At 34.6% G+C, this 24,726-nt stretch overlaps 2 protein-coding genes across 3 annotated transcripts in view; one reads left to right on the top strand and one right to left on the bottom strand.

Annotated features, from left to right (window-relative positions):
* The first annotated feature begins 5 nt into the window (after window positions 1-5).
* On the top strand, window positions 6-7,950 carry LOC106071266 (serine/threonine-protein kinase Pink1, mitochondrial-like). Its single transcript, XM_056007584.1, has 9 exons — window positions 6-596; window positions 2,254-2,395; window positions 3,050-3,209; window positions 4,016-4,195; window positions 4,627-4,796; window positions 5,187-5,311; window positions 5,841-6,024; window positions 6,134-6,195; window positions 6,804-7,950. Exons 1-9 carry the CDS (start codon window positions 165-167, stop codon window positions 7,110-7,112), a joined length of 1,764 nt encoding a protein of 587 aa, XP_055863559.1. The 5' UTR covers window positions 6-164; the 3' UTR covers window positions 7,113-7,950.
* Window positions 7,951-11,308: 3,358 nt separating this feature from the next.
* The window catches only part of LOC106071274 (D-glucuronyl C5-epimerase B-like), a 65,580-nt gene continuing 52,162 nt past the window's right edge, over window positions 11,309-24,726 (bottom strand). For both annotated transcript variants that reach the window (XM_056007581.1, XM_056007582.1), the window contains 5 exons: window positions 17,780-18,110; window positions 17,096-17,324; window positions 15,750-15,921; window positions 14,275-14,511; window positions 11,309-13,049 (listed from right to left, as the gene is read on the bottom strand). In XM_056007581.1, the coding sequence (XP_055863556.1) occupies window positions 12,016-13,049; window positions 14,275-14,511; window positions 15,750-15,921; window positions 17,096-17,324; window positions 17,780-17,886 (1,779 nt within the window). In that variant the 5' untranslated portion in view covers window positions 17,887-18,110 and the 3' untranslated portion in view covers window positions 11,309-12,015. The remainder of the gene's footprint in view (window positions 13,050-14,274; window positions 14,512-15,749; window positions 15,922-17,095; window positions 17,325-17,779; window positions 18,111-24,726) is intronic.

The raw sequence follows: 24,726 nt of genomic DNA, 5'->3' as shown, positions 1-24,726 counted from the left end.
TCATGATCACGTGACTTCCGTCTAGGACATTTCATAATAAAAACATTGTATTGCGTATAAATAAATCGACAGTAAACATTAAAAATCTGATCTAGATCTATCTAGACTAGATCAGAATCTAGACCTGTTCTGTGAAAGTCTTATGTAAAGTTTTTCAAGCAAAAATGCCCGTTGTCTTGTGGGCTAAGACGGCGGCAGGGCCTAATCTTGCCTTTATTAAGTCTTTCGGAAAGGCCCTCAAAACTTGGAAAGATGTCATTCAACAAAACTTCCTTCGAAAACATCACAAACCTCATGTGCAGCAGACGTTTGAAATCCCTCAAATCGATGCAAAAGAAAGATGTTTGTTCAAACCTAGCATCATCCATAAAGGCACAAACAACCTCCAATCACGGATTTTTCGCTCGTTGTTTGCAAGAACAACTTCACGGTCTTTGGCGAGTGAGCTTAGAAGAAAATCCGCATTAAAACTGACAGCAAGTTCTGGTCGAAGTTTTAGAAATGTTTCTATTATGTCACTGATTGGTGTCACTTTGGGCCTTGATGTATCCACAGTTATTGATGATGGAGCAGAAAAAATGATGTCGGAAATGCGGGTTAGTCTGCCTAGCATTACTATCAAATAACTTCTAGATCTGCGACTAATATAAATATAACAATATGTTACATATGTATATATGTTATATATATAAATATACCGGTATATATATATTTTTAAGATCTACTCTAAATGTTTCATTGTTTCCTTGTTTTGTAAAATGGTTTACATGCTTTGGATGGCTTTAGTTAGACCTTTAGATAATCTACTTCCTAGTCCAAACTTCCCATAGAACAACAGGGAATGGTATCATGCAGGGTATAAAGCTGGTACTATTAACTCTTTCCGATGAGTCCAGTGTGCAAGCCATACCATACTCCACTAGGGAAATATTAATTTAATTATTTTGGAGGTCAGTACTTTAATGGATTTCGGATAGTCTCTTGTAGCTTTAAGAAATAGATACATTTATTACTACTCTAAGACTGAATTTGTAGATCTAGCTCTTTGCAATGGTAAATAGTATCATGTATATATAACATGACTTTCCAGTTAAACATATCTATAGCACAATTGTTGGACCAAAATAAAAAGGGGGCTTTTGGGCTAAAAATAACAGAAAATGACCATCAAAAATAGTCATTTAATAAACTTATGACTGGGCCACAAGGCTGTCATGAGCTGTGAGCAAACAAAAAAGACAAACAATTGAAAACACAAAATCAGCTTTTAGCTAATTTATCTGTTCAATGTTGTTAGTTTATTTGATTTTCCATTTTTCTGATGAGTTAAAGATTATTACATCCTAGCCCAAATCTCTTGCTGGATAAGGGGGATGGCAGCAGGTAGGGTTTGAACCTGAGATTCATAACAAACGAATATTCACATTTGACTAGAGTAACACCTTTAGTAAAATCACTAAATTTAGAAAGCCTTCAGGACAGAAGGCTCAAAAGTAAAGTAGCAATCATACATAAAACACTGAACCATAATCTTCAAATACAAAAACAAAATTTAATAAAATACTCTGAAAGACACAAAGATAAAGGCACATTCCTCGTCCCATATGCTAGGACAAATTTGTACAAACACTCCTTCCCTAGTGCTATTAGAGCATGGAATGGGTTGCCTGAGCTAGCCAGGAAAACCAGTGATGGCTGAATTTAAGTCATTGGTTAATATGCATGACTAAATGCATGACGCGTAGGACATAATCATCTTCTTTTTTGAAGTAACGTCTGTATTATATAAGATAAGATAAGAAAACATCAAGACCACTGAGATGACAGTCCATAGCGCATACCACATGACATGAGGTATCAAGGGAGAAAAAGAATCTAGTTGTAGTGAATTGTAGTCAAATGTGATTGTTAAACTTATGACAGAGTAATTGACTCAACTACCACCTTTTGATATTTAGTTAATACTATGCATTCTACCTTGCTTTTTAATTATTTTTTTTTACAGTAATATATTTTTGTTTGACACTTTTGGCCTTCAAGAAGTATATATATCCTTTTCTTTCTTTTTCCCTGTGACTTTGTCTCATTTTCTCTATTGCCTGCCTACCTGATCTTTACTATTACTTCTCAAATCTGTTCTTGATACCACATGATCTACTTTGTTATCAATTCTTTTCTTAAACCTAGGCTTTTAATAGCAGTTATTTACAGTAACAGACACAGATACTTCAATGTTGTTGTTTTGTTGTTTAGGAAAAATTTCAAGACTTCACTTTTGAACCGGAACCAGTGCAGAAGTTACCTAATGCATTAAAAGATCTTGATATCAATTTGAAATCAATTGCTAGTGGTTGTGAAGGTGCTGTCTATAAGGCAAAGCTCAAGGATGAAGCAGGTATAATTATACATGCTCTTAGATGAATGGTCAAGAATCCTAGAGCATTTTTTTCTAACTGCATTGAATAAAAAAGTAGAGTATATATAATAATCTTAGTTTTGAAAGATGATATGACTTAGAATTCTGTCTCTAAAGACAGTTTAGCCTTTTAATGTTCCATTACTTAAATAATTTTTCTTTCTCTTCAGGTCCATAATTATAGAAACATTCAAAGTTCCCATTGACATCCAGATGTTTAAATTATAGCTAATGTAAAGTTACTAGTTGCTTGGTCAAAGTTTTAAAAGCAATGGCATCAAAAGTTTAAAACTCTCCATCGTTACCTATCAATTGTTACTTAAAACTGTTCATCTTTACTTTTTTTTTTTCACAAATACCAGTCAGAGCTGAAATTTGAAACCCAACAAATTATCAGTGGACTTGAAACTTGAGGCCCTTAGCCTAACAGCCATTGATTTATCCCTCACATTCCACACTTACTCTCAAACTTTAACCATAATTAAATTGACTTATGCCATACAAGATATAAAATATTTCCTTCATAATAGAAAAAGATTTGATAAGTTTAATTTTTGAAAATAAAATATTGTTTGCTTTTACAGTTAATTATTTCTTCATGCCTTTTACTTTTTTCTTTTTTTTTTTTTATAGAACCGGCATCAGCTGCTGGGGACAAAGAATTTAATTTGGCAGTTAAAGCTGTTTTTAATTATGGTGCTGAATCTAACTCGTGCAGTATCTTACGAGCACTAGAGAGAGAGATTGTTCCTTTGCGAGCAGAAGGATGTCAGGCTGAGGCACTAAATGAACTGTATGTAATATTATAGATACTGTACCCGATAGTTATTATGTGTGTGTAAAAGTGTAATGATTGCTTTAAAAATGTGTTTATTATGTAAAATACCCTGTACTGCAAGGAAGAAGAGGCAGAGATCTTACAAGGGTTGCTAGACACGTTTGAGGCCCAAGGAAATCTACAGCCAAAAACTATTCATGTCGGATTACATTTGCTTTATTTTGGATATGGCAAAATTTGTAGGTTGCATCCTGGTCTGATAGCCACAAGAAATATTGAATTGATCTTTAATCTTTGTGCTTAAAAAGACAATTCTTTATTATGTTATGTAAAGTTTTTTTTTATTTAAAGTCTTAATTACTTTCAGATGAGAGAAATATGTCTAAATGTTAAGCTTTCCTATTACTTAAAGATAAAAGACTAGAGGTACCGGTACATAAGACAGTGGCCATAGAACTATGAAGAAAGAAAATTATTGTGTCACCTCAATGACTAATTTTCCTTTGTTTTCTTATTAGAGCTAAGCAAACTCACTAGCATCCATAAATTCTGGGATTAATAATCCTATTTTTCACTTAGATTGAAACTCTGCATTTGGCACTGTATCTTTGCGCGCTGTCTACTTTGTCTTCACAATTCATCACATTGAAGATGTTTTTAGTTGTGACAAGCAGTAAAGTTTTCTTTCAAGGGAATGTTGAAGGGGTCATTTGAGTAGCTTCTCGTTTGATACAATAAAACCACTGTTTAAATATCCTTTGATTAAACATTTAAAAAAAAAACTCGCCATGGTCATGGCACTAAATTGGTTTATCTCACAGGGGTAACAGAGTGAATCGTCTGCCTGCTCACCCAAACATCGTGGACATGCCTGGCATATTTGTTGATGACATGCTTGTGACAGAAGAGGGCCTAAGAGACTTCCCAGCTGCCATGCCACAGAGAGTTGATCGTGAAAGATGCTTTGGACGAAATAAGACATTGTACCTTGTAATGAAAAGGTAGGCTACATCATATTGGGACTAAAAAATATCTTGTATACTTACTAGTAACCTAATTTGTATCCAATTTTTTAAAGATTTAAGTAGAAGTTTTTCAAACGGTAAATGTCCAGTATGGGATAAGTTATTAAAGGAATTGGAAAGGGCTATGCATCTGAGTATGGAATGCTTCACAGAAATTCACTTATTAATAAGGGCTTGGAACAGAACACCTGAGAATAGTGAAGGAACACATTGTTTATATTAATATTCTTTTAAAATATACTGTGTAGCTTATGATGATAGAAAGTATTTGATTAATAGTACTCTTTTTTTTTTTTTAAATTATATAAAAATATCACTATTTTAATTCATAGGACTTCAAAATCATTTAATTTATTGTTGCAAGAAGTAAATACTAGTCCTGTTTCAAGAGATAATTTTTTTTAAAGAAGGAACACTCACTTGAGAGACTATCTGGCACACAACTCTGTACCCATGGCAACCAGATGCCTGATGCTGGCCCAGCTTCTAGAGGGTGTGTCCCATCTTCAGAAACATGGTATTGCCCATAGAGACCTGAAGACTGATAATATTTTGGTTGATGTGTCAGACACAGGAGGTAAGATTTGACATCGGGCTTCTCCTCTAGAAGTGTTTAAAAGTAGGATGTGCAGGTTTTTAAAAGTAGGATGTGCACTAGGATATTAACATGGTTCTTAACTAATAAATTTTAGCTTGTTGAAAGTTAAACAATTAGATACTGGGTACTGAAAAATGTACTACTATTTTTGCTTCAATAGGTTTTATACTGGTTCTTTAAAAGTTGCTAATTATAATTAGAGAAATTTAAGAACTACAATTCTTTGGACTTAGAAAAAAGGCTATAATATTTCTTAATGAAAACGCAGAGCAATTTGGTCTTTAATGTTGTATATTTTGTGACAGATAGAATGTTGTGATATTGCCTGAATGTCCACCCTGTTGTTAAATACCAGCATTTGATTGACAGGCACGCCACGTCTTGAAATTTGCGACTTTGGTTGTTGCTTAGCTGAAGAAAACAAGAACCTGTTGGTTCCATATCCATCCAAAGATCTGTACTTGGGAGGCAACTCTTGGCTGATGGCACCAGAGGTATTGACATATTTATTTAAGGGGCATGTGTACAATTGTTTTCTTTCTTGTTCTAGTCTAGAATTAGTTCAATCTCATTTACAGAGTAAGTCAGAGTCAAGTAAGAAAACAAAAATTTAAAAAAATGTACTAAGAAAATGTGAATAGCCTTCAAAATAAATATCTTGTGTACGTTAGTTCAAAAAGTGAAGCCAAGTTTCTTTAACTGATCTATATAAAGAGAGAGACAAAGGACAGCATAGCAAAGGACAAAGGACAGCATAGCAAGTCTAAAGAATCAGGAGCCTTTCAAGTTAAAGAAGAGGAGCACAAGTCAAATTTATATTTGAAGATTTGACTGCATTTGAGCAATTTTAATGTCCAAATGTAACACCATTATTGATAAATTGGACGATGACTAAGTTCACCTGCAGCTGAATGATATCAACTATTGCTTTTTTTTTTTGGTAGCGACTTTTTAATATTTGACTACTTTATTTGTATGTATATTTTTTTTTTAATTTCTGATTTTTTTTTGTTTCTTTCCAAGTTGGTAACTGCTCAACCAGGCCCCAATAGTTTTTTGGATTACAGAAAATCTGATCTCTGGGCAGTGGGTGCCATTGCTTATGAAATACTTGGTGCAGACAATCCATTTTATCCCAGCAAGAGTCAAGAAGTGCAACAGCTGAGGAATGTGGACTACTCAGAAGATGATCTGCCAGCATTACCAGGTAAATTGACTACATTGCATCAAGTCTGTAGTTGAAATAGAACTTTGTAGACAGCATCGGTCAACACTTCCATTTCCTGAACTCTAATCATCCATTTCTTAATCTCTAGATGATGTTCCAGAACCAATTCAAAAAGTTGTTCTGTCTCTTTTGTCTAGAAACCCCAACAAGGTAAGAGACATGATTTTTTTTTTGTTTCTCTCATTTAAAAATGTAAATCTTTTATGTAATTTTTTTTTCTCTAGATGAATTAAAGGAAATATCCGGGGGGGGGGGGGGTTAGGTGTCAGAGGTTGTTATAATGAACTAGTCAGATTTAATTGCAAACTTAAAGAATCATTGACATGGGAATTAAAATGTGATGTTATTATAATTTTTGTTTGGAGGTGGGAGTATCATGAAAATATTACCAGACTAGTAACAGATTATTGCTCAAGTTTTCATTGCTTCTTTAAAGATGTTATTCCATAAGCAAAGGAAATACATTACTTTATTTTTCAAAATATCAAAAGGAATAAATTAAACTTTATGTTCTTAATTTAAAAAAAAAAATAGTTGGGTAGGAAAAGAAGTGATATTGCAATAATAAAAGTTTTTGGTTCAAATTTTAATATTTTTTTGTTGCTACCTTTACTAAAAATGAACTAGAATCAGTATTTCTTTATGCATTTTTTAATATCCTTAAACTTAAATTTATTTTAAACTGATAACAATTTTTTTAAATGAACAACATAGAATAATGATAAATATGTTTTATAACTAAATTTTTTTTTTTTCAGAGACCATCAGCTAGTGCAGCCATAGCTGTCATTCACTTGTCGAATGCTAAGAGAGACTCATCTAAACACTTGAATGTGTTTGAGAAGAAGAATGCTGTCAACAGATCCCTAAAGAAATCTACTCCACACATCTTCATGACCAGAGTGAGGGAAAGCTTAAACTGGATTCTTGTAGAGAGTCTGTCCTTGCTGTGCCAGTTAACCTTCAGCCAAAACTCTGAGACCTGGGACATGGATTTGGCAATGAAGTTTCTCTTCTTGTCACAAGTCAGTTATGCTGACCTTAGAGAAGCCAGCAAGTTTTTCTAAAGTGTAGCGACAAAATTTTGTCTTGTACCCTAGCATATGTTTACATAGCTAATAGTATTTGGATGCTAGAATTGTGATAGAAACTGCATTCAGAGGCGCTTAAAACAGACGAAAGCTTTACTCTGTGATCAGTTAAGTGTAGTTCTAATTGATTTGTCTTCTCTGAACATCATTTCGTGTACTCAAAAAGTCTTGAGATACATTCTGGATATTTTCGTTACACAAGAAGTGTATGATAAGAATTCATATACAGCTGTATCATATTATTTTACTTGGCTTTATGTTTCTGCCTTTTTTTCTATATTGATACAGTAATTTGATCTTTGGTAGTTGCTAACATGTGAATAGCATAGATGGCAAGAAGCTTTGGTCTCTATGGCTAAGACCATTTTCTTAAAGACATTCAGTTTTTATTTATTGAGGATGGGTAAAAATTAAATGCACTCTCTAAAAATTTTTTTTTCAAAATCAAAATTCTAAAAAGCAACATTTTGATGCAACACTTTTAGTTCACAATGTAGCAAGCAAAGAATAGAATTTATTTTTGATTTGAACACTATGCCAATATTGTTTAGAGAAGGAATCAGTATCATAGAGCTTGAAATATTAGTCAACTTTATATGTTGATTTCCATTTGCAGTTTCTAGATTTCTCAATTTATACCTGTGATAATTGAAATGTCTTACTAACAAGGTTTAGCAATTAATTATTGCATATTATTTTTCTTGTAAATAATAAAACACAAATGTTATGTAGTCAATTTGATTTATATTGAGACTCCAAGAAGGTCTTACTCTGTTGATCAAACAATAAAAAGTCTTTTCACGCAAACAAAAAATGTGGTGTCTTTATTTTGTTATCTTAAACCCATGTTATAAATTCAGGAACCATCAACAACATTGAATAAATAAGATGATAACTCTTGAAACATAGTAGGTTTTTATATGCATTGTATTTAAGTCTAACCATTGAAACATTCAATTATGCAGTATTTTTCCCTCAACAAGTCAATAAGCCAAACACTCACCACACACACACACAATAAACCTAATTACATTAATGTTCAGATAAATTTGAAACAAACTTGTGAGCCACATTAAAATAGCCAATACATTTTCTAGAGATTTACCTTAAAACCTATTTAAAAATGATAAAAGAGACTGTATGTAGTTGTACTATTCCAAGCCATGTTAGGCTCATTAAGACATTTATTTGTCTGTTATTTAAAATGGTTTCATAACATCCATTGAAATTTAAGTTGAAACAAAACAAATGTTTTTTAGAATGGACTTTTAAAAAACTTAATCTCAATGCTGTATAATAAATTATCTTCTATGAAGGAATGCCTGTAAGTTAACGTTAGCAGTCCTATCTCAAATAATTTCAGTGAAGTCTTTAGGACATGGTAGCTGAATGGTAAAGCAATTAGATTCCAATCCAAGGGGTAGGTTGAAATCTCAGTGAAGACTGGGATGTTGAATTTTGTGGTTTCTAGGATGCGTCAACCAACTCTTATGGGGTACCTGACACACTAGTTGGGGATGATGAAGGTGACTGATCATTGTGCTACCCACATGTCACCCTCATTATATGTCAGCTAGAGAAACATAAGAGGAACTTAGCTGCAGTAAGAACTAATAAACTGTGGAAGTTTCTTCCCTTGTTAAAGAGAGACAGAAACACTAGAAATATTTAATACAGAAATGCTGTTTGTTGGCTAGGATAGACATCAAGAAGAAACTACTGAGCTTCATGTTAGCTTTGGAATCTAATGATACACATCATTAGTCTCAGAAATTGTAGTTAGCACTGGTCTATAGCCCTCACTGCTGCCTTCTAGACTGTTTAACTCTTTCTCTCCTAACTGACGATACCAACGTTGATTCCACCAGAATGTGGTAAATAATTACGGAGAGAAAGAGTTAATGGAATGCTCATGTTGGGAGACTAAAATGGTGTAGACATTAAAAATTTCAAACCATATAATGGACAAACAAACATTCAAATCAGTTTGAAGTTTTTTGAAGTATTTCTGGCTAAGATGTGGCAGTTAGGAGCGTCAGAAATGAAATAGTCTGTACATATACATATTTCACATATAATGAGCCTAACAAAAACAACAGACACTGGCCTCAATTCAATGTCACATTGTTAGCAGCAGGGATGGGTGGTTTTGGAAGTGCTTTGATATGTTTTTCATCAATCATCCATACATAGTCTAGACTTCAGTTTCTATGACATGCATATAAAGAAATAAAAAAAAAAAAAAAAAAAAGAAGAAATCTGTTCTATCCTTGCCTTTTTTTTAAAACCATAAATCAAATCTTGTTAATTTACACAACTGCTTGGACTGCATGTGCAGCTAAGGATTTGTACAACACTGGTAGAACTTGGATTAATCTTTTTTTTGTCTAAGTTTTGATGGTTTTCATTTGATACATTGCTACTTGAAACAATTATACAAACATGTCAAGTTTATTTACAATGACATATACACATTTATAAAAGTAGCATAAATTAATTGTACAATAATATGGAATGCCAGATAAAGTAAAAAAACAAAATTAAAAATAATTAAATATCACATTGTTTTAGTAGCAGCATTTCATTATCTTATGTATTCAAAACTGAAAGTTATTACACATTGATATTTATAATGAAACCATGAAAATTCCATTCCATGCCTTGACAACGCCTTGGTTTATGCCAACTGATAAAATACGAAGTATCAAAAGAATGCAGACACTGAACATGAGATAAAAACATAAACAAAAATAAATCACTTTAAACATTGTTATTTATAAGATTAAAAAAAAAAATTTTTTTTGATTTTATACTTCTGGTTTCAAAAACAATGTAAATATTTGAATTTTCACAGAAGTTCAGCTTGTTGACTAGCTCAGCTTTTTTTTTAAATATTTATTTTCTATTGACAAAATGTTATCAGGCTAGAAATAGAGTGTTGGCTAACAAAAAATTGTTTGATTAGTGCAAGTGTTAAAAAGTTTTATGGGAACAGAAAGTTAAAATGTGACATATTCCCTCAATTATTACAAAATTTATTTTTCCAATAGTAGTTATTCCTCTTTCTTAACCTTCAGGTAATGATTTACTATTAACACAATTCTTTGCTGAACTGCATTTAATATTACTAAAGAATAAATATGTTTTTTTCTTTTCATCAAATATTTGATGAAGATCTTGGATTCACCTAGAGTCTACACTATTATATTTTCTGCATCGATTCTATTCTAACATCTCTTACATTTCAACAAAAGAAACTAATTTAAAGATATACATATATTCTCTATACTCTAGTAAGTCTATTCCTTAGATTGTCAAGACAAAAATATTTTTAGATGTTCATAGGTATCCAAATCATCCAATTTCAACATGCAGACATAAACTTGCTAAGCATACAGCCACTTTACATCAGCCCAGCAGTTAATTGCATTGAAGTTATTGATTAAAGATTATATTATTTAATTTCAAAACAGGACCATAACTATAAAATATTTTGTTTAATGATTGTTAGAATAAGGTGATGAGGGTAAATGATAGAGCGTAGTTATGAATTTGTTTTTACAACAGTAACTGATCACATGACATTGGTATCAGTCTTTTTAATAACCATTATTTTAGTTACCACCATTACAAAATTATTAATATATTTATTAAATATATAAAAATGTATGTACATAGACATTATCTGAATGCCCAATACATGTTTAGACCAAAGAGAAAAATTACTTATAAAATAAGATTTATTTTAGCTGTATTCATGAGTGGATTTTTTCCCCCCACACATTTTGCTTAAGCTCTAATTGACATCAATAGAAAAAGAAAACCCAACAAAACCCAGACAGGTTAAAATAATATCATGTATGGCACACAGTAAGACTATTATAACATTTTGCTTCTCTATTTCAAAATGTGGTCGAGAGGCCAAGTGCGCTTGAACTTGGCTTGGCTTGGCTTGGCTACCTAGAAGGGGGCTCGAGGTTTGACACCCGACTCGGGCAGAGTTGTGTTTACTGAGCGCCCAAAGGCAGCACGGAAAACCAACTCCTAGATACCCCCCACCGGTCCACAAATGAGATTGGACCAAAAGCGCTCTGAGCATGCTCTAAGCATGAAAGTAGCGCTATATAAAAGCAATAATAATAATAATAATGTCACTGACATGTCATGGAAAGGTTAACTATATAATACTGATGAAATATAGGTGACAGAAAAAATTATCATAAAGGTTTAAACCCACCACCTAAGGGTTCAAAGGTCAATGCATATCAAACCTGTAGAAAATTTCTACTAAGTTATGTTGATAATTCAGGAATAGTGAAAAAGAAATAAGAATTTAAAGAGTAGTTCCTAGCCAGCCAGTCACAGTGGGTAAATAAGAGATCAATACTTAGTAATGTATAATTACATTAAAGGAATGTTAAAAAAAAAAAAAAAAAACAATCTAAACAGCTATAGGCCCTATTTAATAAGTAAAAAAAAAAGTCTGTCCATTGGTTTGTTTTATATTTTCCCATGTTCCCTCAGAATGGACGATTATTACATTATTACATTCTAGCCCAAATCTATTGCAGGACAGTGTGGGATGGTAGTGGGCAGGGTTTGAACCTGGGACCATTGAGACCACAGTCCAGAAAGCAAACCACATGACCAAGCAGCCATCCTAAATAACAAACAACAAACATTACCCCTAGTTTTTTAAATACAGCAAATACCATTGTACAATCACCATTCAAACATACAAAATAATTAGAATATTATTCAGCCAAATAATTGTATCTTTTGACCATGGCAAAAAGGTTGAAAATAAATAGAAGTAACAAAAACATAATATTAAACACAAAAGTCAACAACCCAATTATGCAACATGTGTACCATGGAATCAGTTATGTCTAGATTTTTTACCCTTTAAATACCCAAGCCATCTTTGTACTGTCGTTTTGAAGATCTCATCATCGTCTATGATCATCAGCTGCAGGAGCTGGTTAATGTGTGTCGTGTGGTAGTCCCACCGAGCTCGGTTAGGCTCAATCCCCACTGTGATGTGGCGCAGGTCATAAAATGTACCGCAACCTGAGTCGTACATCCCTATCATGGCTTTCAGAGATTTCATTCCTGAGTTGTAGAGTCTCTCTGCTCTTTCCTTTCCAGCTCCACTGGCTGTCTCTTTTAAGTCATAGAGACCCAGAAGTGAATAAATAAAGCCATTGAGAACAAATGAACTAGGCGTGGTTGGGTACTCTTCATACCAATCAAACTGACCCAGAAATTTGGCCCTGACTCCTCCTTGTGAGCTGTCCACTTCAAATAAATTCAAAGCATTGATTGCAACTTGCAGATATTTATCATCTTTAGAGTCTAAATAAGCTCTGACTAGAACTGACATAGCCTGACCCTGACCCATGGCTGAATACCAGCCCGGAGAAAGTTCCAGAATTCCAGTAACCACACGCCGCTGCACCATTATAGGCCAGCCTCCTCGCTGGTCTTGGTGCTGAACAAGCCAGTTGGCGGCATCATAGAATTGTTCTACGTGCACAGAGTACGACAAGGTCAGATTGTCCAGCCAACCGTGACCATGAAATTTAATTTCTTTTACTCTGGTGAGTCCATAAGACTCTTTGATCTTGTCGAGTCGAACTTTAAGTAGTAAACCCTTCATTAAGTCAAATTTTAAATCTCTGGCCAGACGCATCCAATGTGTTCGTCTCTCACCCATCCCATAATAGATATTAGATTTCCCATCAAAGCTGATGTAGTTGTTGGTGAACACATAATGGATGTTCATGGTTTCCCCTGAGGTCAGTTCGACAACAACTGTCACACTGCCATTCGTCACAAATTTGACATCCATGATGATGCATTTGTTGTTTTTATCAGCAGCTACAATAGTGATTCCTTTAGTGTGAAGAGAATCTAAATTTTGGAGGGAAAAGAAAGTGAAATGTTTTAGGATGGGCTAAAATCTTCAATAAATCAAATTAAATATCTTAAAATTAGAAAAAAAATTCTTATTGTTTAGAAATTAGAATATGGGGGGAAAAAAGCAGTGCTGACATAATTCCTTTCTGGTTTCTCCTAGAAAAACAACTCTTTCTTTCATTATTATGGAAAAAGGTCGTTTAGCTGCAGAAAAGTTTTCAAGTGTTGCTACAAATAAGAACTAATGCTAGAATTTTGTGGACATTCCAAAATCCATCCATCTGTGTGGAGTATATCTTATCTTATATAATATAGACGTTACTTCAAAAAAGAAGATGATTACGTCCTACGGGTCATGCATTCAGTCATGCATATTAACCAATGACTTAAATTCGCCAAGTCACTGGTTTTCCTGGCTAGCTCAGGCAACCCATTCCATGCTCTAATAGCACTAGGGAAGTACCTGATAATTATCATAAAAAGTAAAACTGGTTTTTAAGTCATTGGTTGTTTCAATACATATTTATTTACTAGGTCTATGGACCTTTAAGTTTTGAATGGGACCATTGCTAACTAGTTTGTTATTAATATTTCCAGTGAGGACTTTTGTGTCTATTATTAATAGTTTACTAATTAAGGTGTCAGCCTGGAAAAACTTCAGATTTAATTAATTACATAAAGAAAATTATGTTTTAATTTACAAATGTTTAACTAGAACATTGATTTTATTTTATTTTCCATTTAAAGCTCTTAAACAAAAGATAATTACTTGTGTATTAAAACTATCGCTTTTAGACTTATTCAACCTAAGTCTTATAGAACAACAGATGTTTTCATTGAAAGATCGCATCTTTTTTGGCAAGCTTAAATGAGGACAGTGTAACAGAGGAAAGCACTGAAAGAGACAGAGAGTTCTCCTGAAGGCCACACATTTAATGCCCCAGGAAAAAAAAGCCGTTATAGAAGACAGGTGCAAAAGACATAAAAGAAAACATAGATCCCTGCAGGACAACAGCTTCATATGCATCAAGTGTTAAAAAATATGCAGGTTGCAACTGGGTTTGCATAGTCATGTGAAACATTGTTCTCATCCTTAATCTTCAGAATCAAACATTGCCATTATTATTATAAATAAAATATTTTAATGTTTTGCTGTTTACGCTAATTCATTCATGAGTCATTAATAATTATTTCAATGTGATGAATGGCCGATTTTTACCTGAAGTAAGAAACTCCACAACCCGAGTTTTTTTATCAGCGTCTCTGTCAGTTTTCACTTGAGATTTCTTGTCTGGCATCACCCAGTCGGACAAATTGTCTTCCTCCCCATCTTCCAGAACTATCTGGTCAGGGTCTCCATTAACAATGTGCTTGGCATGGTGGCTCAGGCCGTACTGGGCAACCTGAATAGGGTAATGGTATCCATCTTTGTTCCATTGTGTGGTGATGGGGACACCTTGAAATGGTGAGATCAAATGAATTGAAACATAATATTCATGATGTATGATAGCTGTTTGATACTTTGAATTACAGAAAATATGGAAATGGTCTATAAAATACTACTTACAATAATATAGATGTTGTTTTTTTTTCAGTTCAAAAATTAAAAAATGTAATTAATGGGAAACTCTTTATGCAGATTTAAATATATTGTTGTAACCCTGTTCCTCCCTGACTAACCATTTTTTCCACATGCCAAGTAAGGTGAATTTTGTTTATTCTGTTGGATGTAAACGACCTTGACTAATGTGTAAATGTGTTCAGAAACTTGAGTTATGAGTTTGGATTTCTTGACTGAGGATGAGGATTGTTTTCTATTGTGTTAGTGAATCGGGAAATTTGATTTAGAGATTGTGACATTATTTCTTTTTATCGGGGATATTGACTGATCAGTCGGATTGTGCTTCTGCAATTGGAGAGATACCAGCAATCTGAGAATCAGTGAGTTATTTTCTTTAGTTCAATCTTAACAATATCAATAATTCAAATTTGAACAAAAATCAAGAGGTTCCCATTAAAAAAAGAAATTTGGTGTGCTGGTAAGCTTTTTGAGATTTTGACTAAAATATAATCATAGAATCTTTGCTAATAAAGTTATTTAAATTAAACATTCGTTAGAAATTACAGACGGGAAAACTAGCCTTAGTGGAATAACTTTTGTCCTTGCTGTTTTTTTTCTTCAGAAACTATTGGCCAGACTTTACATAAAGTAAAAGTCAATGGGATATTGGGCTAAGTAGAATAAACTTCTTGAATACCTAACATAGGGAGCTTGAGTTAGAATCCTGATGTAGACCAGACATTTTTAATTGGAATTTGCTTTAAACAAAGTTAAGTTTGCTTAGTTGAGAAAGGCAGCACTGGAACATTCTCCCAGATTAAGTCTCCTTAAACATGTCCACAAAAGTGACTGGATCAGAGCACACTAAGCCCACTGAGCACACTAAGCCCACTGAGCACACTAAGCCCACAATCACTTGCTATACAATATCAATAAATAAATAGCACAACATTTTACACAAACCTTCTGATTTGTTTTTCAACATTTCAAATGTAAATAAATCACTTTTTCTTTTCAGAAAATATGTACAAATCTTGATATATCAGCTTCAAACAGCATGCTGTGAGCCATCATCTAATACCTTTTTAAAAGCTCAGTTCAAAACTATACCAGGTCAAAGTTAATGAACTCACCCTCTGAGGCAGTGACACACTTAACCCTGTCTCTGTTCTCCACATTGTAGTAGTCAAAGGCCATGAAGACAGAGCCTGGTGTGTATGTTGGACGAGGCGGGTGAACAATGGAGTTGGAGTGATGGAACTCAAACCTCTCATAACCATCAGTCTCTTGCACTTCTCCAAATACCTGATCAAAGTTTACAGAAATACTGACTGCACTTAATAAGTCTAATGCACATAATGTTTTTTTTTATAAATAACAAGTGAAATGCACATAATATATTTCATAATACAAGTAGGACAAAGAAAAACAGTTTTTGATTTCCTTACAGAGTCAGTAGAAATACAAGTCCATCTTCATAACTCAACAGCCCACGGAAAGGGGGAGAAGTCTATTATAAAATTATAAATAGCTTTATATATTCATCAGGGGCTGAGGGGTTAAGCACTTGGCTACTGAACCTGGGGTACCAGGTTCAAACCTTGGTGAAGACTGGGATTTTGAATTTTGGGATTTTTAGGGCACACCTGAATCCACCCAAATCTAATGGGTACCTGATTTTAGTTGGGGAAAGTAAGGGTAGTTGGTTGTTGTGCTGGCCACATGATACCCTGATTGTTAACCTTTGGCCAAAGAAACAGATGACTTTAATATCATCTGCCCCATAGATCACAAAGTCTGAAAGGGAAACTTTACTTATATATTCAACTAAAATAATAATCATATACTTGTTTCTTATTTTTATTAACAATCTAATTTACTTCAAAATTTGGTATTTTTAATTTTTTTATCTATACTAAATATTCTTTACCTAAATTATTTATTTTTCTCTTTTAATAATAATCTTTTTGAAGGTTTCTTATCGTTTCTCAGAAAGTACCAGGACCTGTCTGGTTCTATTGAGATTTTGGGTACATCACTTGACTACTGAACCAAGAGGGCTTGAGTTCATATCCTAGTGAGGATTGAGATTTGTACGTTTTAGGAGGTCTCTGCGTCCTCCGAGCTATTATTGTCAAAAGGCCAAAAGTCATCAGCAATTAATCTACTGACATAACCCTCAGGACTATGGTTTATTTTTATCTTATCAAAAAAGAAGACCATTACACCCTATGTGTGTCCCTAGGTCAATCTAGTCATGCATGTTAACCAATGACTTAAATTCAGCCAAGTCATTGGTTTAGGCTAAAATGATCTCATTTTGTTTCATTTATAATAAGTACATAAGGCGTTTGAAGAAAGAGAAAAAGACTTGTAAACACCTAAAAGTAATTGATAATGAAAGATTATGGCTTGTAGACTTGTTAACATCTAAAAGTAATTTTTAATAAAAGACAATGGCCTGTTGACTTGTAAATACCTCAAAGTAGTTTTTGATGAACGAAAATGGCATGTAGATTTCATTCCCTTCACGCCTGCACTTGATAGTTGTCTCGCTGTTGATATTGCACTCCAGCTCATGGTACTCGTCAGGGTGGATAACTTGCATGGATTCGACTCCTGCACCATTAATTGAGTTAGTTCCCCTCTTGTGATATTTCGTCAAAATAAAATTCCCTTGGCTGTCGTATTCTGCTCTATCTTCTGACCTAAATACATGGTATTTCAAACGTAACAAAAAATAAACATATTGAAAACTTCGGATTCTCCAAAATCTGCTAAATAAACTCGAAACATATCTGAATATATATATATATATATATATATATATATATATATATATTAACATGATGCTTTTAAAAATATATCTTATCCATTTTGAACTAAGTTGAACTGAGAGCTATAAATAGAACAAAGCAAAGTCGTTGGTAACACTAGTCCCAGAAACATGTTGTTAGGGGTTGCTTAGAGAATCCTTTGTAACCGTCAGCCCATCGTACAAATATTCGGACTCTGATATGACACTCGCCCAGGGCCCTGCGCACTGCAAAGGCCGCCCATGCATGTTGTTAACGAGGTCTCGTATGGGGGTCACAATTTTTGTTTTACACTAGAAACCTTACGACTAATCGTATGTTTACGTCTGATGACGCTGGTTACTTACCCAACTTCCAAAGGTCGGGTGGCGCAAGTGGACCAGAAACAAATGGTGATCAGGCAGGACACGATACCGACCATAAACACAAACTTGATGGCTTGACTTGGCCTCATGTCTCCTCGCAGACCATGTGTGTGGGCGGCAGGGGGGGGGGTTCAGTTCCCAGTGTCTTTCTGTGGTCAACTCAGTTCACCCCTCTTCGTGGGGTACCGCCGATCCATCCCAGTCTTCATATTTCGCTATCCAGGAGGACCCTAGACCAGATCGTGTGTCTTGTTCAGACCTCGCCTGTGTATGACCATCCTATTAAATCTCATGCGTGAGCGTGGCGCAGTGGCTGTAACAATAGAACAATGACATACATTCAGACGTTTGTGATAATTTTACTTCGCTGTTGTGTACAGCAATCTAATAATGGCAATCTGCCAACTCTAAATTCACACCAATGAATAGAATTATTTAGAACTGAAACATGTGGGTGACAAAACAAACTACAAAATAGTAAGTAGGAGATAAGGGAAGTAATGGGGACAGGGCGGAGTACCATCATCTGTAACACTAATATTGGAGTAGCAACCATGGCGCTAAGGGGTTCATTGCGCCCGAATTTACGTGTCCACAGAGGCATAAAAGGCCATACTGAAACTATTTTTTCTACTATGAAATACCTGATAGTTATTTATTACTTTTAAGAAGACAGAAACATTATCTTGTAATGGTGGTACATGCAGCTAGCGATTTGGGGGCCGGAGGGGGAAGGTTGACCTTTATACGGGCTACTGCATTTTAACATTCGACATCATGACCTGAGATAATGTACTAAATAAATATATAAGTCCACATTCTAATTGGTAAAGTATATAATTAAAATTTTAAAAAATCTTCAAGACTCTTTTAATGAATAATATAGTTTTTAATGTACAAGTGACTAATTTCAATTCATATTGTCTCACGTCGTGCTTCCTGTGCAGCAAAGGTCATCTATAACACCATGTAGATCAATGCTGTCTAGTATTTTTGATTGCAAGTGAATAGCAATATGTAATATTTTATGTAAAAAAAAAAATTAGGACATTCATTTGGGGGCCCCTTTCAAGTGGGGTCCCGGGGGCACTTTCGAATTTGGACACCCACCCCACCCTAGCAACTCTACTGGGTACATACACTGGAATGCCTTTTATAAATGTAGGCCTACTGATTCATGCAGGATGACTGAATGATTGTCACTGACACTCCACCATAGAGCTCTAGGGAACTTGGGCCATTGGTTCCTCGCAGGGCAACCTGGACACAATCACAAATGTGTGGCATCGAAACCACTGAGGACGTTGGGAGCTACAGCGTAAGGTTTTAAACAACATTTAATTAATGAAGATGTTCACGGTCAGTTTGACAATGTCAAAAAAAAAACCTCTCCATTTTATTGTTGCCAACTAAATGCAAAAGAATCAAGCTATACTTTTAACCCTATCTCAATTCGTATCGAGTCTCCTCTATTACCACTGCGGCTAGTTAGTTGCCGATTTGCTTTTTCAATAATTCACAGATTGAAAGTCTAATGCTTCCACCATATTGAAATTTTGTGCTAAACTGTAAGAGCTTAGAAATTTGATTCTTCAGTTCTAAAATATTCACACAAATTATGATATACTTTTAAAAGCTATATTTTATCAGCGGTTACTTTACTTATGTGCACCGGTTACACCAACAAAAAAAAAACTTGCTATTTATCTTTTCCGGCATGTATAAAAATCGCTAATACATGCAAACTATTTTTTATGTTGTTTTTTCTTTTTAAAGTTTTCCAAACGATAACAAGTGTAAATGAATACAAAAAAAAAAAAAAAAAAAGATCTATAAATCGTGTCATGTTGGCATCAATGCCAATTAAAAACAGAAGTAGGCGTGACCTGCCTCTTTCTGGTTGCAAGAACGTGGCGCGAAACCACTCTACCCAGCATGCATTAACCTGAATAATTAATGCACTTTTTGCATTAAGCTTTTATTTCCACGCAGAGCCCGCGACGAGAGTCGGTCCGATTATGGGGAGAATAATAAGTTTGCACCGAGTAACTCTTTTATCGAAAACTACACGAAAGATCTCGCGTCATCCTACTTTTTAGATTATCTCGCATCAGCGTCTGTCATCTTGGGGAGAGGGTGTGTGAAAGAGAGAGACTGAGAGAGGTCAGCAAATTAAAATCTAAGAATTGTGGACAACCATTAGATTATACAGGCTATCTTGCTACAAGAAAATATCTACGTTGACCGCAATTTTTGTGTAAATATTGTGTGCTTCCCTTTTCTCACTCCAAGCCTACTTGCAGACGATATCTATGTGCCAATGAGATGTACGATGAAATGTGATTGCGGAACCATGGGTTAGGACTTTACTGGCGACCTTGACCTAGATCTAAGTTCTGTAAGGTTTCGGGTAAAAGATCTAGGTTGACGTGACGGTACAAATAAAAATATGACTGATCCATGTCATTTAGATCAGCCTTAAATCGGAAATGGATTTTAACTACTTTTAGACCAGCTGGCCACATCGTTGCAGTATGGCCTTGTTCTAAATCGTCAGAGACCATGACACTCAGCATTTTTTTCTCAAGCACTTTTGATTGTACATGTTTAACTGTTGATCAGCTCGTACTTTGTACTTTATGCTTTACTTGTTACTGATAGCAAGTGTAAGACTCTTTCTGGCAGTATGGAGTTTTCATAAAAGGGAGAACAGTCATTTTGGCATCTCGAACGATTTCGGACTTGGTCTGTGGCCTAGGGATCACAACCTCAGCAGAAGAAGCAAGCCCAACTAGCACCCTTATGGATTTACTTTGAAATGCGTTGTACTTCTGCTCACTTAAAAAAAAACGGACGTTGCAAGGTCTATTGACTAGTTGGCGCCAGAGATATACTGGCAAGACTTCTAGTAAGTGCCTCTATATTATTATAGGAATTTCATATTGAGAGCTAGCTGGCTAAAACTGTTTTGTCAAGGTTCTGCCGCATATTTTGTGTAACGCAATTGAAATAAGAAGCAAAACCTAAATGGTGTCAGTTATCATCATAACCTTAGATCTATAAACCTAATTATAGAAACATATATATAGAGATGATTGAGTACCAGTTACATCGTAAGTAATGTGGAAATGGGAGGATTTGGGGGGAGGGGGTATCACTTTTGTTGAACAACAGGTAAGGTGTCAGGAAAAGTCCCACTTCGTGTCACCTGTTGGCAGCACTTAGCGCTTGAAGGATACTTCCAGGCACAACTTTGGCATGATATCGTCGCTTGACGTCTGCTAGAAATTCGAACGTGGAACTAGCAGACGTGTTTTGAGAAGGAAATGACGTCATAAGGAGATGCATTACACCCTGTCATGTAAGAGATGGGAGAGAACAGAAGACGAGTTAGAGTGTGAGTGAGTGTGCGTGTGTGTATGTGAGTGCGTAAAGAACCAAATACATTAAATCAAACAAACAAAAAAAAAAAAAGAACATAGGACACAGACGAGAGCAGGAAACAAGTTCATTAACAAGAAAAACAAAGAAGAATTAAAAGCCAAAAAAAAAATAGACTTAATGGCGTAGATAGGAATTTTCCATCGTTTTTCCTGGACCCAGGGGGCTTGACCTCTTTGGGGGCCCCTGCATTTTGCGTAATATTTAATTTTTAATGTAAAAAAGCACTCCTTTGGGGGTCCCTCCAACTGTGGGTCTGGGGGGAATTTTCAAATTCTCCCCCTCCTCCCTCCACCCTAGCTACGCCACCGGACTTAGATCTAGACTAGATCTAGTAAAGACAACAAACTAACAAAGAGTCTAAATATTAGATCTAGATTGATCTACTCCCACCAATTATACTGAAGAAAATGTTCTCGTAAAATGTGAACAAAGATTTACTATCTGTTTCTGCTGTGTCCGTCACAACTGACAGAACTAAGAAAGCTTCTTGCTCATGGCTTGAAGATTTCAACAAGAACGTAGACAGAATAACTCTCAGAAGATGGATGAACTGGGCAGACGACAAGTGGTGTGCCCCTGCCAGGGGGAATGAACTCCGAGGGAGAAACCGTCCAGAAAGAGTGAAGCTAGAAAAGCTCTTCAATGGTGTAAAACTGTGTCGAGTGCAGTCCTGTTACTTGAACGACAAAACCGACGCTTGCCTTCGAAAATCTGTATGATCTACATGTCACTAGTATATTAAAACACAGGATCACCCGAAAAACAAGCTTCAACGAGGTGCGCGATTAACTCAGATGCGTATGTCATCTTTTTACGAAAGCTTCTATCAACTTTGTCTGTCTTATACAAATATTGAACACGATATTTCTCCCACTTCCCATTCAAGTTCAGACTTGGCACATTTATTCATTGTTTCTGACAATACAGGAATACAATAAAAAATTAACCAATTAATCAATTAAATAATGGTAATTAATTAATTAATTTTTTTATATCGAAAAGGGAAACAAATGTTACAATAGAAATATGTGAGTTTTTCTCTTTAGAAAACCTTTTTAAATTTTTTAAAAATTGTACTTGATTTATTGGTTTCAATGTTCAGAATCATTATTTGGCTAGCTCATTTTTAATTTAACCCATAGATTTTAGATCAATCGGAAAAAAAAATCAACAAACAACTCTTTATCTCAACGGGTTGGGGACGGAGGGGGAGGGAGACGGTGACGATTCTTAAGTCGTCTGCTAATTATGGCCCTACCCTACATGCTCCAAGTCACAGAAGACTCTATTACTATTTTTATTTATTTAAGCATTTAAGCTGTACAAAGTTTTAAGCTCCCCTGACAAAAATAAAACAAACAGGTGCCAAATCTGCAGACGACTAGATATCATATATTTAAAATAAATCAACGCCTTGCTTTGCTCTCGACATCAATTCAAATTTGTCGTCTTTTGAAATGATGGCTGCGCAAACAATTTTATCTTGTTCTTACAATTTACAGTCATTTCTTTAAACAAAAAAAAAAAAAAAAGTAATAAGGCGAATGCACTCTAGACTGAGATTTAAAAAGGCGAATGTAGAAGTAAGAGTACAGACACGACACGTTGCGACTTACACATTTGGTCACCTGACATCTGTAAATGAATACATGTCCTGTGCATATCTAACGGGTTTATCTAATCGTTCGTGTAAACTAAATAAATAATTACAAATGGCTGAAGAGTGTGCACCATAGACATATATATATAGACTGGACGATAAAGTAAAAATTATTATGGGAAACATTTGGGAAAAGATAAGTTTGTATGAGTTATACAGCAGTTATGAGCAGTGTAAAATTAAAAGTATTTATAGTTTGTTTGTTTTTCAGCCATAACCTATATACCCCTAGAATTCTAGATTTTATATATGCCATGTTTTTTTTTTACTTTTAAATTTACATAATTAAAATAATTATAAATAGTTTTAAATAGTAGATTTAGATCTAGTCTATATAAATACTATAGTAAAAAAAAATACTACTTACTACTAGTACTATACTACTATACTATACTATAAACTATAATTGTAATCTGTATAGTCTAGAGTCTAGTCTATAGTTGGTATATAAATAGTCTAGGACTAGATTGTCACTAAATCTATAATCTATACTTACACTAGATCTAGTCTATAGCCTGCATGCATAGATGTTAGACTGACTAGTTTAATAGTTAGTAGTAAAAAGTATGAAAAGTATTAGACCTAGTTATTACAAATATTAGTCATATTTATTAGATTTAGATCTATTTCATCTATCAATATTAAATTAGCGACAGTCACAGTGACAGTGATACTGAATTATTCTGACTTACTCAAACTGAAAGTTACTGTGTATATATAATATTCAATTTTTTTTCAACCTTTAGAATTTATCCCTTGGCCTATCGTACTACGAACATTAGAGCACGTTCTGCTCATTTTCTTTGACTTTTTTGACTAAAAACTAATTCTAACAATTTGAATCGATAAGACGACCGCCATTAATAAAGAAGCCATGTCAACAAACATAGATCCACATCACAAACCTATATATATTTGCCTATGTCTATGATTATAAAACAAAGGCAAAATATTGGGAATATGGCAGTTTTGTACTTTTCAAAACTAAAGATCATAATTATATATTGGCTGAAATGTTAGTCCTAGAATTTATAGCTCAATTGCCGCCATTTTTTTTCACATAGATAGAGTACATAAAACACATTTGACTTCCCCCAAATAAAAATTACTTCCTACTTCCAGTCTATATTTATTTATGTCTATGGTGTGCACTTTATTGTGTGTGCATACAAGGCCGTGTGCACTATACTCCTGACTTAGCTCTCTGTTTTAAGCCAATCAGAAATGATCTCCTATGCTAGAAAACCTAAATCTAGCGCCTTCTCCCTTTCATTGCTGAAACTAACATTACGCTGATCAGTTCCCGCACCTTCTTCTTTTTTTTTTCATCACTCTCTATCGCTTACATAAATGCGCGAGATAGGTAAGTCTCTACAAGCAGCACTCTCAGATTTATCACAATTATGGAATGTTACTAGTTAAAAGTACACTAGACAGCCAGACGGACGGCAAGACTTCGTAAATACAGAAATTCAATAACGCGATTTGCTTCCCCTTCCTCGAGTAGCCGGTGATGTTTATTGTCAAAGTGAAAGCGAAAGGAAGCAACGTTACAATTGACCTGCGAGGCTCCACCATTCAGTGTTTACGACATTGGGCATTCAATTCATTCTGTAAATGGGAAGCCATATTATTGCGTCACCCTTTTACGACTAAAGGGAAACAAACACGGTTTTTTTTTTAAATTTCTTAAGATGACGTCATCAAATGCACTATAATATTTTATTTTCACAATTCGTCTATTCAGCTTGCAACTTCTTCAAGGGGTGGGGAAAACCTGAACGTGGACCTCGAAAACGACTCTAACGATTTTCCTAGGAATTTG

This window comes from Biomphalaria glabrata, chromosome 13 (genome assembly GCF_947242115.1).
Source record: "Biomphalaria glabrata chromosome 13, xgBioGlab47.1, whole genome shotgun sequence".
NCBI classification, from domain to species: domain Eukaryota; kingdom Metazoa; phylum Mollusca; class Gastropoda; family Planorbidae; genus Biomphalaria; species Biomphalaria glabrata.
Note: the sequence above shows the minus strand (reverse complement) of the source record. Positions and strands in the feature narration are given on the sequence as shown.

Excerpts from the sequence above, each read along its gene's own strand:
- LOC106071266 (XM_056007584.1), top strand. The coding sequence starts at position 165 with ATGCCCGTTGTCTTGTGGGCTAAGACGGCGGCAGGGCCTAATCTTGCC. Across the intron at positions 3,210-4,015 it reads GCTGAGGCACTAAATGAACT|GGGTAACAGAGTGAATCGTC; the intron begins GTATGTAATATT and ends TTTATCTCACAG. Across the intron at positions 4,196-4,626 it reads TTGTACCTTGTAATGAAAAG|AAGGAACACTCACTTGAGAG; the intron begins GTAGGCTACATC and ends TTTTTTTTAAAG.